The sequence below is a fragment of the Meleagris gallopavo genome, chromosome 1, assembly GCF_905368555.1.
Source record: "Meleagris gallopavo chromosome 1, MGAL_WU_HG_1.1, whole genome shotgun sequence".
Classification (NCBI taxonomy): domain Eukaryota; kingdom Metazoa; phylum Chordata; class Aves; order Galliformes; family Phasianidae; genus Meleagris; species Meleagris gallopavo.
In genome coordinates this window covers 129891076-129906504 of record NC_139404.1, presented here as the reverse complement: position 1 = coordinate 129906504, position 15429 = coordinate 129891076, and the positions used below count along the sequence as shown (strand labels likewise).

The 15429-nt window shown below is 36.3% G+C and overlaps 1 protein-coding gene across 1 annotated transcript in view; it reads left to right on the top strand.

Moving 5' to 3' along the window:
• The window catches only part of VWA3B (von Willebrand factor A domain containing 3B), a 68798-nt gene that overhangs the window by 29242 nt on the left and 24127 nt on the right, over positions 1-15429 (top strand). The window contains 9 exon segments of the mRNA XM_085213586.1: positions 1856-1994; positions 3032-3163; positions 5958-6056; positions 7746-7928; positions 8679-8806; positions 10281-10465; positions 11410-11547; positions 12690-12729; positions 12845-13001. Of these exon segments, the coding sequence (XP_085069712.1) occupies positions 1856-1994; positions 3032-3163; positions 5958-6056; positions 7746-7928; positions 8679-8806; positions 10281-10465; positions 11410-11547; positions 12690-12729; positions 12845-13001 (1201 nt within the window).

The following is a 15429-nucleotide window of genomic DNA, read 5'->3' as shown; positions in this document are numbered from 1 at the left end:
CATTTTGTGTTATTTTACATTGGTGTTAAAAAGTTTGACATTGACTGTCATAATAAACTGATGTAGCTGGTAAACTGCCAGTAGCAGTATTAAGCCAGAAATTCACTTGTGTGTAAGATTTCTTAGTAGCCATGTAAGAAAATTGATAAGCTGTATCTTTTTTTTTCTCTTTCTGGAACACAAAGACCAAAGTCAGTCAGTGCACTGTAGAAATGCTACTGAAAGTTGAAAAAGCATTGGAACTTATGGTACATTGGAACAAGGCAGAGAACTTCCAGAATCATTCATCCTGCATACCTAGGAATCCCTTGTGATACCTCTGGCACCAAGTAGCACAGATTGGCCTGTGCCCATGCTAATAATGCCTCTTTTGCAACTTTGTGTTGAAGACAAGTTTGAACAGTCTAGAACATGAGCTAGCTATTAAGTAACAACTCTGCTCAGGAGTTCAGTGCTCAAGCTAGCTCCATCGTTTGCTGTACAAGATATACTCTGAGGTTCTGTAGGAGGGTTACTAAATAAATGAATAAATAAATAGAAATAATAAAAAAGGCAATTAGAAACTCTGATTGATCTGTCCTGAAGATGCCCCAGGTCAAGTTCAATTGAACTGTGACCCATTTCTGTATTATCTGGCAAGGAAGTTTGTCTAATTTCAACGTGGGTATCTCCATTATATGTTACATAACTCCTAGCTTTTATATCTACATAAAGAAGAGATCAAAATGTTCAAAATGGATGCTGTAGATCCAAAAGTATCACTAAATATTGCAACTGTGTTTAGTATATTAGGATAACGAGATGTCTCACTGATTAAAACAGGATGTGAACTTTTGTTTTACTGCCACTTCTCTGCACAAATATATTTAGCAGGATCAAACAGGGTTTTGTTGCCCATTTTAATTTATTTTCAACTTGCTCTATTTGGGATAACGTTAACATACTGCGAAAAGAAAATCTGAGGTAAAGCACTTTGGTGTGCTTACATTTTTGAAATCCAAGCCAAGATTATGGGTTTGTTGTTTAGAATGATTTGTTTATTGTTAAAAAATCTTGGTAGACTTCATCAAACACTTTGGGGAAATGACAAATACTATTATACCTGTCAATAATGAATGTAATTGGTTCCTTTAAGTTAGTTTCTGTGATACCATTTTTTTAAATCTCTGTGGGAGATGAGCAGTATTTTTCCCAGGGCCATTATATTCCATCTGCTAAAATGCCTGTGTTTCAGAGTAGTCAAGTAGCTTATGACTCTCAGGGGAAATTAGATTTGGACCTGTTGCAGCCATTACTGAGGAAATGCTCTTGTATACAACCGAATGCTTGCACGCATTTAACTGGCAGGCATGCTTAAATCCTGTTTAAAATGTAAAATGAAGTCTGTGTTTAAGGCCTCAGGTCAACAAGGCATTGAAGCATCTGTGTTACATTAAGACTCTTTAAAGTGGTCGAGCAGAATAGGTTCTCAAGTGGTTTTCTGAGAAGAGAGGCATATTAGCATATGCTTAAATGATTTCTTGAGTTCAAGCTGGAGAAATTACAGGGCCAATAGTTATAAATACTTTCTCATGGGATTTGCTAGCTCAAACTACTGGATAATTGACAATATATAGTTATGGGTTTTTTTTGTCTGTTGTGTGTTCTGTTTGTCTCCAAATTTGTACTGAAATTAGAAAACAGATTTGTCTTGCATTATTACATAGCAGTAGGTTATTGGCGCCTCAGAGTCAATATATTACTCATGAAAAGGACAGGTATCAGTGCATAGGGAACAGGAATAGAAAGCACAGCAGTGATAATACACAGTTCTCCCAATATCTTACATACCGTGGTTTGTTGTCCTTTTGCTCAGGATTAAGTGGCTTCAACAAGGAAGCAGAGGTCTCTTCGGGAACGTGTTTGAAGATGATGTCTATATTCTTATTGATACATCCCAGTCTATGAAAGACAAGCTGCCACTAGTGAAGGAGAAAATATTTCAGCTCATACAGGTTTGATGAAGTGATGATTCTGAAGATTGAGGAGCCCTTTAGAGTAGGCTGACCTTTTCTGGATGGTTGTTACCCTATTTTTCATTTTTATTGTTTTGGAATTGGTATCCAAAAAATATTTTTAATTTCTATTTTTTTTAAAATTCTTTTTCTTGTCCACCTGTACAAATGTTTGAAAGAAATGTGGGAGAAAATATTAAAAATTTCTCCCCAAAAAAACAATAAATAATAAAAAAAAAAGAACAGCAAAACAATGTAATAAAAGACCTTCTGGAATTTTCATTTTCATTTTTAAGCAGTGTCTTCCAACTCCACTGGCATGTTGTGATTTGTGTATGTATTTCCTTTGAAAATACAGAGCACAGAGCACAGAGCATTTTGAGCTTGCTTGCATCTTACGCAGTGATTCAGGACTTTGCAAATTGATTTGCAAGGTACAGCAATAGAAGCAGTGTGTGCTGAAAAGTGTGGGATGTTTTAGAAATCTACAGTGATGTCTTTTGAGTTTACGTAATAGTTGAGAGAAACTGCTAAAACATGATTGACTCTTTTAGATCCGAAAGAAGTAACTGATAAAATTTAAAATTAAAATTAAAATTTAAAAATAAAAATTCTATCGGTCTAACGCTGATAGCAATTATTAGTAGAGCTAGAAAATTAGAACTGTAACACAGAAGTTTTGAGCTAAGTGTAAGTAACAGGATGTAGTATGATGCAGTCCTCTAGGCAGATCAACTAGAAAGTGATGAGATACTGTGCCAGAAGGCTTCACAGGCAACTGTACAGAAACAGTGATTAAAAGGAGTCAAAGATCCCAGGCTCAGGAATTTTGTACTAGCTTGTACAAACTGCAGGCAGAAATCATCTATTGTCTGTCTGTCTCTTTGTGTCTATATGCCACAACTAAGTATTATCATACTTTATTGTAATGATATAATCAGCTATATATGAGTTAAGAGGTGTTGCTGATCAGTATGTCAAGATACAAGTATTCTTTCTTTCAACACCGAGTAAAATTTAGATTTTGTCTCTTGCAGGAACAATTGAGACACAAAAATAGATTTAATTTTGTGAAATTTAGTTCCCAAGCAGTGGCGTGGCAAGAGAAACTTGCTGAAGTTAATGAGGAGAATTTGCAAGATGCTTGGCTTTGGATAAAAGGGCTTGAGGTAACATGGAAGCTAATTACCATGCAGCATGTTTGTACAAAGTTATATTTGTGTCTTCTGTATGGTTGGGGTAATTTTGGATTTACCAGGTATTTTACATGAATAAGCTGAGAATATACAGATGATAAATAGACTTCAGTAGATCTGAGTACAAGCTATTATCTAATAAAGGTATTATCCTTTAACAGTGGGTTGTTTTTAAGATCATATTAATTCTACTTACAGCCTGCTACATTTAATAGCTACAACACCAGCCAATTTGATTTCTTTGTGAACGATGACAGTGCTCAGATCATGGTTCTAAACTTGTCACTCCTGCTGTGGGCATGCTGCCTCCATGAGGGCTGGAACTGACAGACTCACAGCTCAGAGCTGATACAGGAAACTCTACAGCTGCCAGCTGTGCTTGTGAGCTGCAGGAGCATGTCTAGTCCCTTTTGGTGCAAAGACAGACAGCTGACTTTGAGCTGCAGAGGAACATGAGAGCAAGGAAAATTAGACCTAATATCTCTCTGTCTGCTCAATACTCTTTTTCTGACATTGGCCAGAAGCTGAGGAGTTTTCCCTGAAACAGAGTTGAAATGCTTGTACTCAGCCCCAGTCAGGCACCAGGCTGACTGCATCTGTCAGCAGCACCAGGAGCACTTAATGTGCCAAATGTTGACAGCAATGTTTCCAGCAGAGGACTGAGAATCAGTCAGGTAGAAGTACAAATATATCCAATGTTAAGTTTTCTAACACTCAGCACTTGTGTTTACACAATATATAACCCTTCCTCAGACTTCATTGTGGAGTTCCTCAGGATGAGGGGACTGAGGAAGATACATAGTAACTCTGAGACTACAAAGCAAGGTAAAAATAATGTTGTATTCTCAGAAAGTGTGAGCATTCTCCGTGAGAATGCACAGAGAAGAGAAAGTACTGGTGTGGCCTCTCTGTGTAGTTGCTGAATACTTACAGCTAAGTTTAGTAAACTTAATTATACTGCCTACCTTCAGACTTAAAAAGTTGGCTCTGTTGAAGCCGAATACCACAGCAGTGCACTGTGCAGGTTTCATAAGACTTTGAACTGGTGTAATTTGAAATCCTCTTTTATATATATTTGGGAATGGCTTTTTTCACTACTGCTGGCCAAATTTGTGAATTGTTGATTATAAATTTCATTTTAAGTGTTCAGATGTAGACATCTGAGAAGCACAGGGAATGATACAAGAAGTGAATGATTCAGGGTGAATGACATCTGCTGCTGTCCTTTTAGTCTGTTAAAAGCAGTGCAATCTTTAAAAAGATCAGATAGCTGTCCTGACAGGGAAGCTGAAATGAATAGAATATCACTCTGGAATATTAACCAGAGCAGATCCTTTGATCTTGTTTTATACAGTTTGGTCCTAGGATGTTGAATGAAGAAGCTGAACTATAAACAAAAACTAACTGTTAAACTTAAGAACTTAAAAATCCCTTTGGAATTAATAATATTTAAAATCTGGATGGTGTTTATAAACACAATTGAAGCACATCAATTTTTAAAACACTGGTATAGACAGTGTACATTTGTAAGAGTAGTTACTAAGAAACCTAACAGCTTTTATCATAAGGTACACAGTCTTTTCTCTCATATCATCAGCATCCACCTTTCTTTCGCATGATATAGTAGTAAGAGTTATGTTGCAAATCAGCTCCAAGCCATCTATCATTAGCCAGGATGGGCAATTCACACATAATTACAGGTATTGTATGTCTTGAATTTTATAATGCTTGCTAAAATATTGGGAATATTGGGTATATTTAACACAAAGAAAACGGTTCAGACTAAGTATTTCATGTAGGTAGGTACTGTTAAGATTTTTCTATGGATTAGTAAACAGGATGATAAAGCATCTGAGCTGTCATTTCACCTGGGACATATATTTTCATGTAGTATTTTCATATTTTCACATTTAGTAACCTCCAGAACGTACTTCTTATTTCATTTTATCTGCTTTACCCTCTCTGCCCATTCTAGTAAAACTGTTTGCTAGAGGGATGAACTGGGAGTAATTTTAACACAATCAATAGGACTGAAGAAATAATTTTACTTCTTAACATAATTTTACATGCATGACATTAGTGATTTATTTTTATCTTCTATAATGCATAATATATGGATTCTGGGTCTCTTCTCAGTTACACAACTACAGTCCTCACTGCTGTCAAGACTGATGTTCAGTGTTATGGTAGCATAGAGTTCCCTTTTAGGGATTTTGCTTTAAAAGAATAAGACCATGATTCGGTGAAACAATTTTCCACTCTGACAAAACCTTAATTTTCCCTTAAATTTGGAAAGCTTTTACACTCAATGTTTGAAAAGTAGAAATCTGAAGAGATGAGTTGTAGTTTTCTGGTTCCTTTAAGCTGTAAAATGCATTTCAGTAAGTGTAGAGTTGCATTTTCTCTAAAAAGAAAAAAGAGATCATGAACTCTGCATAAGAAAATGACAAATTACTCAAACATAAACATTTTAGGTATCTCATTATTGCTTTACCCTGTATTTTTAGTTATTACATTTCCTTCTACAGCTCATATTGCTGTTGCTCAGCATTTTATATTTTTGCATAATTATGGAATACTGATTTGGTACCAATTATACTATGTTGACACCTACTTTGATAAAGTAAGCATTTTCACCATTTTATTGCTAATTTCAGTTCCAAAATACCCCTTCAATCGATACGCTGTCATCATGAATTTAAGAACAGAGAGAAAGAACTGGTAGCATTTATAACTGCTTCTTTGTCTGTTTCTTTTTGGTTGTTAGGTTGGAAGTTCCACAAATACACTCACAGCTCTCCAGATTGCTTTTGCTGATACTGACACTCAAGCTATTTATCTCTTGACTGATGGGAGACCTGACCAGGTATTTTTGAAATGGGAAAACAGAAAATGCAATGGTGTGGTGCTACATTGGTAGTGTCAGAAGACTGAAGTAAACTGTGTGAGATGAATGTGGCACCTGCAGAGTCTCTTGGAGGTTGTCATAATATTTCAAACATGCATTTCAGATACATGCTGTTTGAGAAGGGCTTTGGTTAGAGTTCTCCTCCCAGGGTCCAGTCTTTGATGCATGACCTTTCTAACTAGCTGGCTTAAGGATATGGTAATTGATTAAACATGAAGATTGGATCTTGACATCTAAACTTCGGATTTGTATTAAAACCTGTGTAGGGCAAATCTTTCATGAATCAAAAATAAAATGGTCCCATTATATGGTTGCAATTAAATATTAAAACTACCCAGCATGCAGAAAGCATTATTTCAAAAATTCTTTACTAATGAAAATCTACCTTTGTTTAAATGGCAGATATGAAGCAAAATCCTGACTTTATTTAGATAAACAACTGGGCTGCAAGCCATATAAAATTAATTACTGAAGCATATTGCAGAAATAATACCTTGATAGAAAAGTATTAAAAGATCACATTTCTTCTTGTTCTGCTTTTCTTGATAAAAGGAAGATGGCCCAGGAGGAAGGTCTTCGAAGTGATTTGAATATCAAAACATAAACTTGATTTAAATTAGCAGATGAGATACTTCAATTTATATCTTAGAGTGCTGTTTTTAATTTTAGGTTTAAGTTTTGATATTTTCTGCAGGCAGGTTGATTGTTATTTGCTATCACACATTAAAACTTACCAATTTGTAAATGAAAAAAATCTGCATTGTTAGGCACTTCTGCAAGCTAGGAGCATATATTCCCATTTTATTAATGGTAATTAGGCTTAACATACACCTAGACTCCGCATTAAATATTTTTCTGAAGGCAATAATTAATTAATATTTTTAAAATCTATTTAATAGTGGATTTTATGACTTTTTTTTTTTTTTTTTTTTTTTTTTTTTGGAGGGAAAGTGCAAAATGACCAAGATTGCATTCATTATTAAAGTTCAGCAAACAAATATATTGGAAATCTTGTGAAAAAGCCAAATCTATCAAGATTTATGACACTGTTTGAAGAGCCATAAGATTATCAGTTAGATAATGAGTCAATAATTTCGTTCTTGAAGGATCTGGTGATCCTTCAACACAGTCTATACATGATCTTATACTTTCTCACGTAATTTTTGTATCTTTATTGGAAGATAAGATATGCAAGCTTTCCTTATTTCTCCACCTCTGTTTCATTTTCTGGTATTGAATCAACTTGTCATTGAAATAAATCAGCTTAATCAAAATATCAGGCATTTTTATTTTGTGATATACATGTAGTGATTCTAAACACCAATGTAGTAGCTTAATTTCCTTTGCATTAATAATTTACCTTCGGACTTAAGAAACAAAGTGTACTGATTATAATTTAATTTTAGTTTGATTAGAGTGTCCTGTGCTCTAATACATTGTCAGTGTTTCAATTTCAGATTTAAATTAGATTATTTCATAAAATTATGAAACAGTCAATCCATGCAAAATGCATATTTTTAACCACCCATACTTATCTGCGTCTAAGTAATAGCATGGCTGATTAAATTTATACAAATTCTCCTTATTATGTTAAATTCACTTTTAGATGCCATCTGTTTCATACATTTTTGTTTGTTTGTTTTTCAGCCCTCTGAAACAATTTTGGCTCAAGTCCAGCATCACCCTAAAATTCCCATTCATACTGTATCCTTCAACTGTGATGATACAGAAGCTAATAAATTTTTGCATGAACTCTCTACTAGAACAGGGGGACGGTTTCATTATTACAACATTTATTCAACTGATCTTGGTGCTGCAACGTCTACTGATGTGAGTAGTTGAAATGTTTGATTCTTCATAGAATCACAGAATGGCCTGGGTTGAAAAGGACCACAATGATCATCTAGTTTCAACTCCCCTGCTATGTGCAGGGTCACCAACCACCAGACCAGGCTGCCCAGAGCCACATCCAGCCTGGCCTTGAATGCCTCCAGGGATGGGGCATCCACAACCTCCTTAGGCAAGCTGTTCCAGTGCGTTCCCTCAACCTTTCCTCATAGGAGAAGTGCCCCAGCCCTCTGAACTGGGATTGTTTAGCTTGGAGAAGAGAAGGCTCTGGGGAGACCTCATTGCGGCTTTCCAATACTTGAATGAATAAACAGGAGGGGGAATGGCTGTTTACGAGGGTGGATAGTGATAGAACAATGGGAAATGGTCTCAAACTGAGACAGGGGAGGTTTAGGTTAGATATTAGGAGGAAGTTTTTCACACAGAGGGTGGTGACACACTGGAACAGGTTACCCAAGGAGGCTGTGGATGCCCCATCCCTGGAGGCATTCAAGGCCAGGCTGGATGTGGCTCCGGGCAGCCTGGTCTGGTGGTTGGCGACACTGCACATAGCAGGGGAGTTGAAACTAGATGATCATTGTGGTCCTTTTCAACCCAGGCCATTCTATGATTCTGTAATTTTATTATTACTCAAAATTATTATTATTAAAGCTCGCATAGTTTCAGTTGAGTTCAGTAATGAAACCTGTTTGGGAGTATTTGTAATAAAGCATTTGATTTTCTCTTTGACAGAGTGAAGATATACGTCTGTTAAAACAAGAGATTGAACAGGGAGAAAAAGACCTAGAGAAAGTAAAGACTTTTCATGCTGAATGCCTGATGATGGACTGTTACAAAGAAGAAAATAATACAGAGAATAAGTATGTCTTCATACTGCCATGACACTAACAGGAGATAGGAACAATCTGCTAAGTTTCTCCTTTGTCATTGTCTTAAGTAACCTCTGATACTGTCCTCTTCAAAGAAAAAGATTGTGGTTTTTTTTTAAGAAACAATTACACTGATGGAAAAGAAACATTTGGAAAAATGTATTAATGCTGTGATTCCTGAAATGGTAATAAAATAGTAGGTAGTTTCAAATTATAGGATCATAGATCAGTCTGAGTCAGAAGGGACTCTTCAAGATCATTGAGTCCAACTTGGATAGAATATGGAATAACTGAAATAGTGGTATGGAATAATTGATACAAATAGATGAAAATATTTTACTGTTTCTGGTAAAGATGTTCCCTTCAACCTAGGGAACTGATAAAAATTATTGTCCATGGGTTGACTTGGTGCTTTATGACTAGAATGTCACTCAGTGGAATACACTAACTGAAACAGAAATTACGTACAAATGTATTTGTTTAAAAGAGAGTTTTGTTGGCAATCATGATGGATAAAATTCAGCTTACTTTGTTGTATTTTTGGTCTTATATTGCATTTCTCTATGTTATCTCTGCTTTTTATCAAGAGATAAGGAAGATCTTCTCATTAAAAATAGTTTGCTGTTCAGCATCAGTTGGAGAACTTGTTGAAAGTCTTATGGTGCCAAGAATGACATTTCAAACAGAGGTCCTTCTACAGCGTAGTGGAGTCAGACTCCTGGGCCACTGTGGCAAAGTTTTCAGTGTGGCTAACTATGATGATTTCCATCTGGGGAGCAAAGACAGACTTGAATTCAAACATAAAGTTAATTATAGTCTCTATAGGAGAGTAACATTAATAAAAAGGAGGGAAGAGCTTGTCTGGTGCCTCATGCATCTGTGCAGTATTTTTAAGACAGGAATCTGTTAAAAACAGTGTGCTAAAATAATGTTGTTAAAAGTTAAGTAAAGTAAATCCAAAGTGGAATGTCCTATGTAATGATTTAATATGTATAGAAGGTAAGGTAGGCTCTCAGTATGAAAATGTAGATGTTTCAGAATTTCCATTCTTTACTTCTTACTACTTCTGGGATGTGTGTGTGTGTATTTATATGCATATATACGTATTTATACATGACAGTTACTGTTACTGCTGATAGTAAGTCTGCTCTTTCCCCCAAAATTCAAAGTGGCTACTACAGAACACTCTGACCTTATTAAAACTGTGCATGAGGGTAAAGCTAACAAAGATCTTTTAAATAGATTCAAGAACAACTTCTAAATAGTTAAAAAAAACTAACAATACTTTAACCTGCTTTGAGCTCCCTTTTGAAATGCAAACCAGGATAACCAAGAAAATATTTTGCACTCTTGGAAACGTTTGAAATGTGTGTTTATACTTTTTGAAGTCTTCAACTTAGTGTTTTATAAACCAGTGATATCATATGCTTGAAGTAATTTCCCTCTTGTTTCTTCTTTTTGTCAGTAATCGGAAGCCAACACATACTTTGTCTTCAGTGGTTGAACATGTGGAAGAGTTGAGTACTAATCTTTGCAGCAGGCTGTGCTGTGCTTCACAAGAGCCAGCACTGGGCCCACGTTGGCATACTGGATATGCCTGGCTAGCCAGTGGTGAGAGTTCTGTCCGAAGGAAGAAAGCATTATTTGCAGGTATGACTGAAATGAACTGTAGTTTTTGTAGAATTAATTCACTAATTTGACAATAGTTGTTTATAATAGAAGACACCATTCCTTGTTGGAGAAACAGATAAAGCCTTTAAATAGTCATCTTTCTGAAATTCTAGCTAACTTTTCATAATTTCTGCTTTTCACTCATTGAATCATAGAATCACAGAATGGTTTGAGTTGGAAGGAATTTCACAGCCTGCTCAGCCCCAACCCCTGCAGCAGGGCTGCCCCCCACCAGTTCAGGCTGCCCAGAGCCCCATCCAACCTGGCCTTGAGCACCTCCAGGGATGGGGCACCACAGCTTCTCTGGGCAGCTGTGCCAGCACCTCACTACTCTCTGCGTGAAGAATTTCCTTCTAATACCTAATCAAAATCTCCCTTCTCTTAGATTAAGCCATTCATTCTTGTCCTATCGCAATCTGACCTCCCCCCTAAGTTCCTTTTAAGTGCTTACTCACTTAACTCAGACAAATGTCTGTTTATTTATGTTTAATCGTATTCTCAGCAATGAAAGATTAAACAATGTTGACAGAACATTTTGAAGTCACAGTAAGCAGTTCTTTAGTGCATTAAACCCTTAATTCTTCTCCCACCAAGTAAACACATTGTTGGTGAGAATAAGAAGCTGGTTGATGTTTCACTAGTTAACAACATTACTTGCAGTAATGTTTTTGCTTATTACATTTGTAACACTTTCTCTTTGATGTAGTCTTTGTAAGCCAGTCTGAATTAGGTTTTCCTGGTTGATGGGAAGAAAGAATTCATCCTTGGGAAAGTACAAACTAGCATTGAAGCAATGTTGTGTTTGAGATCTTATGTAGTTCTTTAAATATTGGGACGGGATACCAACAAGGAACTCAAAAATCCCCAGCATGTATTTGACAAACAAGCTTGCTGTTTCTTTCTTTGCCTTTCAACACCTGCAGAGCAAACAAAGACAAGTCTGCTGCGAATCTTGAGCCATGGAGTGAAATCAAGGGAAGAAAGCCCAGAGGAAAGAGGATCTCCTGAAAAAAAGAGCTTTTCTGTCAGAAAGAGTGTGAAGCGCACAACAGTTTTGAAAGGCAGGTTTACACAACAGGAAGCTCTGTGTAGGGCAGCTGATAACATTTCTCCTGATATGTTTGGAATGAATAGTGCCTCTTCTGAGGAAACACTGTGTATACCCACAGTGAGAAGCACCAGAGCTCAACAGAGATGCAGGGAGCTGGACACACAAGAGGATATTGTAACAAAGTCCTTACAATTGCAGCCATACTCCTGCCAATGCCAAAGCAGGTTTACAGTAGCTTAGTTATGTCCACAGTATGTATCAGCTGTAATGGCACTGTGTGTTAGATTGCTGAAAGGAGATCACAGTGACTTCTTATCAGTGGGGTAAATAGTTCTTGAGAGTCTCTTGTCATGGCACATTAATATATTGTTGTGATACAGAATTCTTAGTTTAGTACTATATTTGGGGCCAGAACAACCAGTGGTGACAGTTTGGTACCAATATAAAAGGAGTTTGATCTTGTGTTAATACATTTGGGCAAAAAGCACGTCCCTGGGAATGGTGATTATATAGAAAAGTACTTCCAATCAGGCTTGTGTATATATCCAGATAGTCTTCATTCCTCTTGGTGATTCATGGAGCTCTGAACTTTGTGATTGATCTTGTAAGTTGTTCTAAAACCTCACCTATAATACTTAAAGATGTTTGACTTTTTACATTTCACTGTTTCATTTTCAGTCTTTTTTTTTAGTACTTCAGATACATGTACAAATTTTCATAGTAGTATATATAAAATTATCTTTTCCTGGTCATTTCTTTGGTGATAGTACTTTGTATTACATCTTGAACTGCAGAATAGACTTTAACATCAGTCTTTCTTTTGAGTTACAGGAAATAAATAAACACAAAATTCCAAGTCTTCTTTTAAAATTAAATTATTCACCATCTACTCTATAGGATTTCTCATTAATTAAATAAAATATATGAGACATTGTAGTAACACTGTTACTATTGATCAAGTACCAAGGAACAGAGGAAACATTATTTTCATTGATTAATTTAGCAACTGAAATAGATGTTACTGTCTATTCCTTATGACACTACGCGTAGGCTCGAATAAGTAAATTAGATTATTCCTCAGTTAGCATGTGGATGTATGCTTTCATGTGCTCAAATACTGTAAAATTATGCGATGCAAATGTTTTGTTTCAGATATGGAAATGCAGAAAACTGTGAAAAGGGCATCTAAAAGGTATGTGTTTGCATATGTAGTCACATCACAAAATTTGTATTTTATATTTTTCTCCAGAGAATTCAGACTTCTCAGGTGCACTTCTACCTTTTGTCTTATGGTCTCTTGTTTCTAGTTCTCTAGATATCTCTTCAGCTCTTTGGTTAAAGACTTATGGCCTGGTTGCTAGGCGGCTCACCATCATGGATGCCTTAGCTCCTACAGCTGTCCCTCATGGCACTAAATACATCCCAGTTCTGGACAAGCATGTACTTTCAAAAGTATTTGATGAGGTAAAGCTTTTATGTTGTTTCAAAGCAAAAATAAACCCTGCTACTGCTTTTAAAAGGATTTTTTTTTTCTTCTCTTTTACTCACTTCCATACGTTTCATAATTGCATTGTCTAGTGTTCCTGGTAGATGGCTGAAGTGCACTAAATGTTTAGTGTAATGTTCATTCATCTACCAGGAAGAATAAAAAACTTAATACTATTTCATGCAGACTGTACTCCCTAAGTTTTAGAGCTATGTCTTTTTCTTTCACAGATACCAGTTGATGGCAGTGTGCAGCCATCAGGTGCTCAGCAATTTCTTGAAGGTCACAGTCACTTCTCATTCATATTAATTCACTGGGGTATTGTATTGTAGGTCCATAAAGTCGTTTGGAATAATGTGCAGGTACACAAAACCTACAAACGTAGGTTTGTGCATTTCCATGTTTTACAAGTTTATTCTAAAGACCTTTTAAAAAGAATTGGAATTCAGTAATTAAAATCTAATTTTGATAGATGTAAAGAATTATGAGATTCTGAAGGTGCAAAATCCATGATGAATCCTGTATCACAAAAATGTAGTTGCCATTCTCTTTAAGGGAAATCCATTTTGTGTCAAGTTTCTCTAAATTAATTCTTTTGAATGCTATTAGTCCAATAACACATCGCAGCTCATTTTAAGTAATGATAAAAGCTGCTTTTCAAAACAATACTCAAAGAAAGAACTTAAAAGCACTTGTTTAAATAATTATGAATACCCAAGATGTAATGGAACAGGATGTGATACACAGCTAAGCAAAATATTTACAACATGTATACATATGTACAATTTAAAACTGTTGTATTTGTTTTTTGAATTCAAGTATGTGTTTTATAACAGCATGTGGATTGTGGAAGCAAAACCAGATCACTGATTTCAGTAAAACTAAATCGAACTCAATCTTTCTAAGGAGTTTTTTTGAAGTGTAAGATTTTTTTTGTAAACAATTAAGAAGGTGAATTTTGTATTGGAAACATTCAAAAATATGCCCTTTCCCATTTTGAATGGAAGATAGCTGTTTTTTTTTTAAAAAAAACATATATTCAGTTGTTAAAAACTGCACAACATAATCTCCTGTAGGTGAAATGCCAAACAAAAAGCAGTATGATTTTCAAATAACTTTTATGACTGATCTCTGAGCAGTCATGTCTTTCTCTATTTTCTTCTGAATACAACTACTAAGTAGGGCTCTTTCTTTCACCTTTCTAAATGAAGAGTCCTTTGAATACTTTCCAGATAATCCTGCATTTGAACTGCTATTTGCAAAACTAATCTTTGCAAGTGGAAATGGAGTTGGGAGTGTTGGTTGATGCTTGGCTAAAACCAGCAGTGTGCCCAGGTGGCCAAGAAGGCCAATGGCATCCTGGCCTGTATCAAAAACAGTGCTGCCAGCGGGAGCAGGGAAGTGGTCATCACTCTGTACTCAGCTCTGGTGAGGCCGTACCTGGGCTGTGTTCAGTTTTGTGCCCCTCACTACAGGAAAGAAATTGAGGCCCTGGAACATGTCTGAAAAAGAGCAAGAAGCTGTGAGGGGTCTGGAGCACAAGTCTTCTGGGGAGCAGCTGAGGGAACTGGAATTGTTCAGTCTGGAAAAGAGAAGGCTCAGGGGAGACCTTATTGCTCTCTACAGTGACCTAAAGGAAGGTAGTGGTGAGGTGGGGGTCAACTTCTTCTCCCATGTAACAGTGATAGGGCTAGAGGGAATGGCCTCAAGTTGAGCCAATAGAGATTCAGGTTGGATATTAGGAAATATTTCTTTTCCAAAAGACTGGTCAGGTGCTAGAGCAGGCTGCCCAAGGAAGAGGTAAAGTCACCATCTCTCGAGGTGTTCAAGAAATGTTTAGATGTTGTACTGAGGGATGTGGTTTAGTGGGGAAATATTGGTGGATGGTTGGACTGGATGATCTTTGAGCTCTTTTCCAACCTTGGTGATTCTATGATTCTGTAGTTCAGGGTTAAATTAATTGCAGTGTTCTTAGGATCAACAACTGCTGTACAGAATCTAGATAGTTAAATACAAACTTTCTTCTGGAATAGAAACTCAAAAAAAGTATCATTTTTGGAAGTTTAAAAAAAAACAAATTGAGGTTGCAAATAAGGTAGAATCAGTAGAGCCTGTGAGCTGTGGAATCCTTTCTTCTTGAAGACTCATGCCAGCATGTCAAAGAAAAGCAAAAGACAGGTTCTGAGATTGACTAAAGAGCTTGACCAGGAGACATCAATAGATGAATTAAGAATCACAGAATGGTTTAGGGAGGGACTTTTGGAGGTCATATATGCCAGTCCAAGAATTATCTCAGTTATCCCAGCTGCAAAACTTCATTGAGGATCATAAATGTATGGACAATTTTGCATTCATTCTTCTGAGATCTTAGTGTTCTTGCTGTGGAATGCAGACATTCTTGACTGC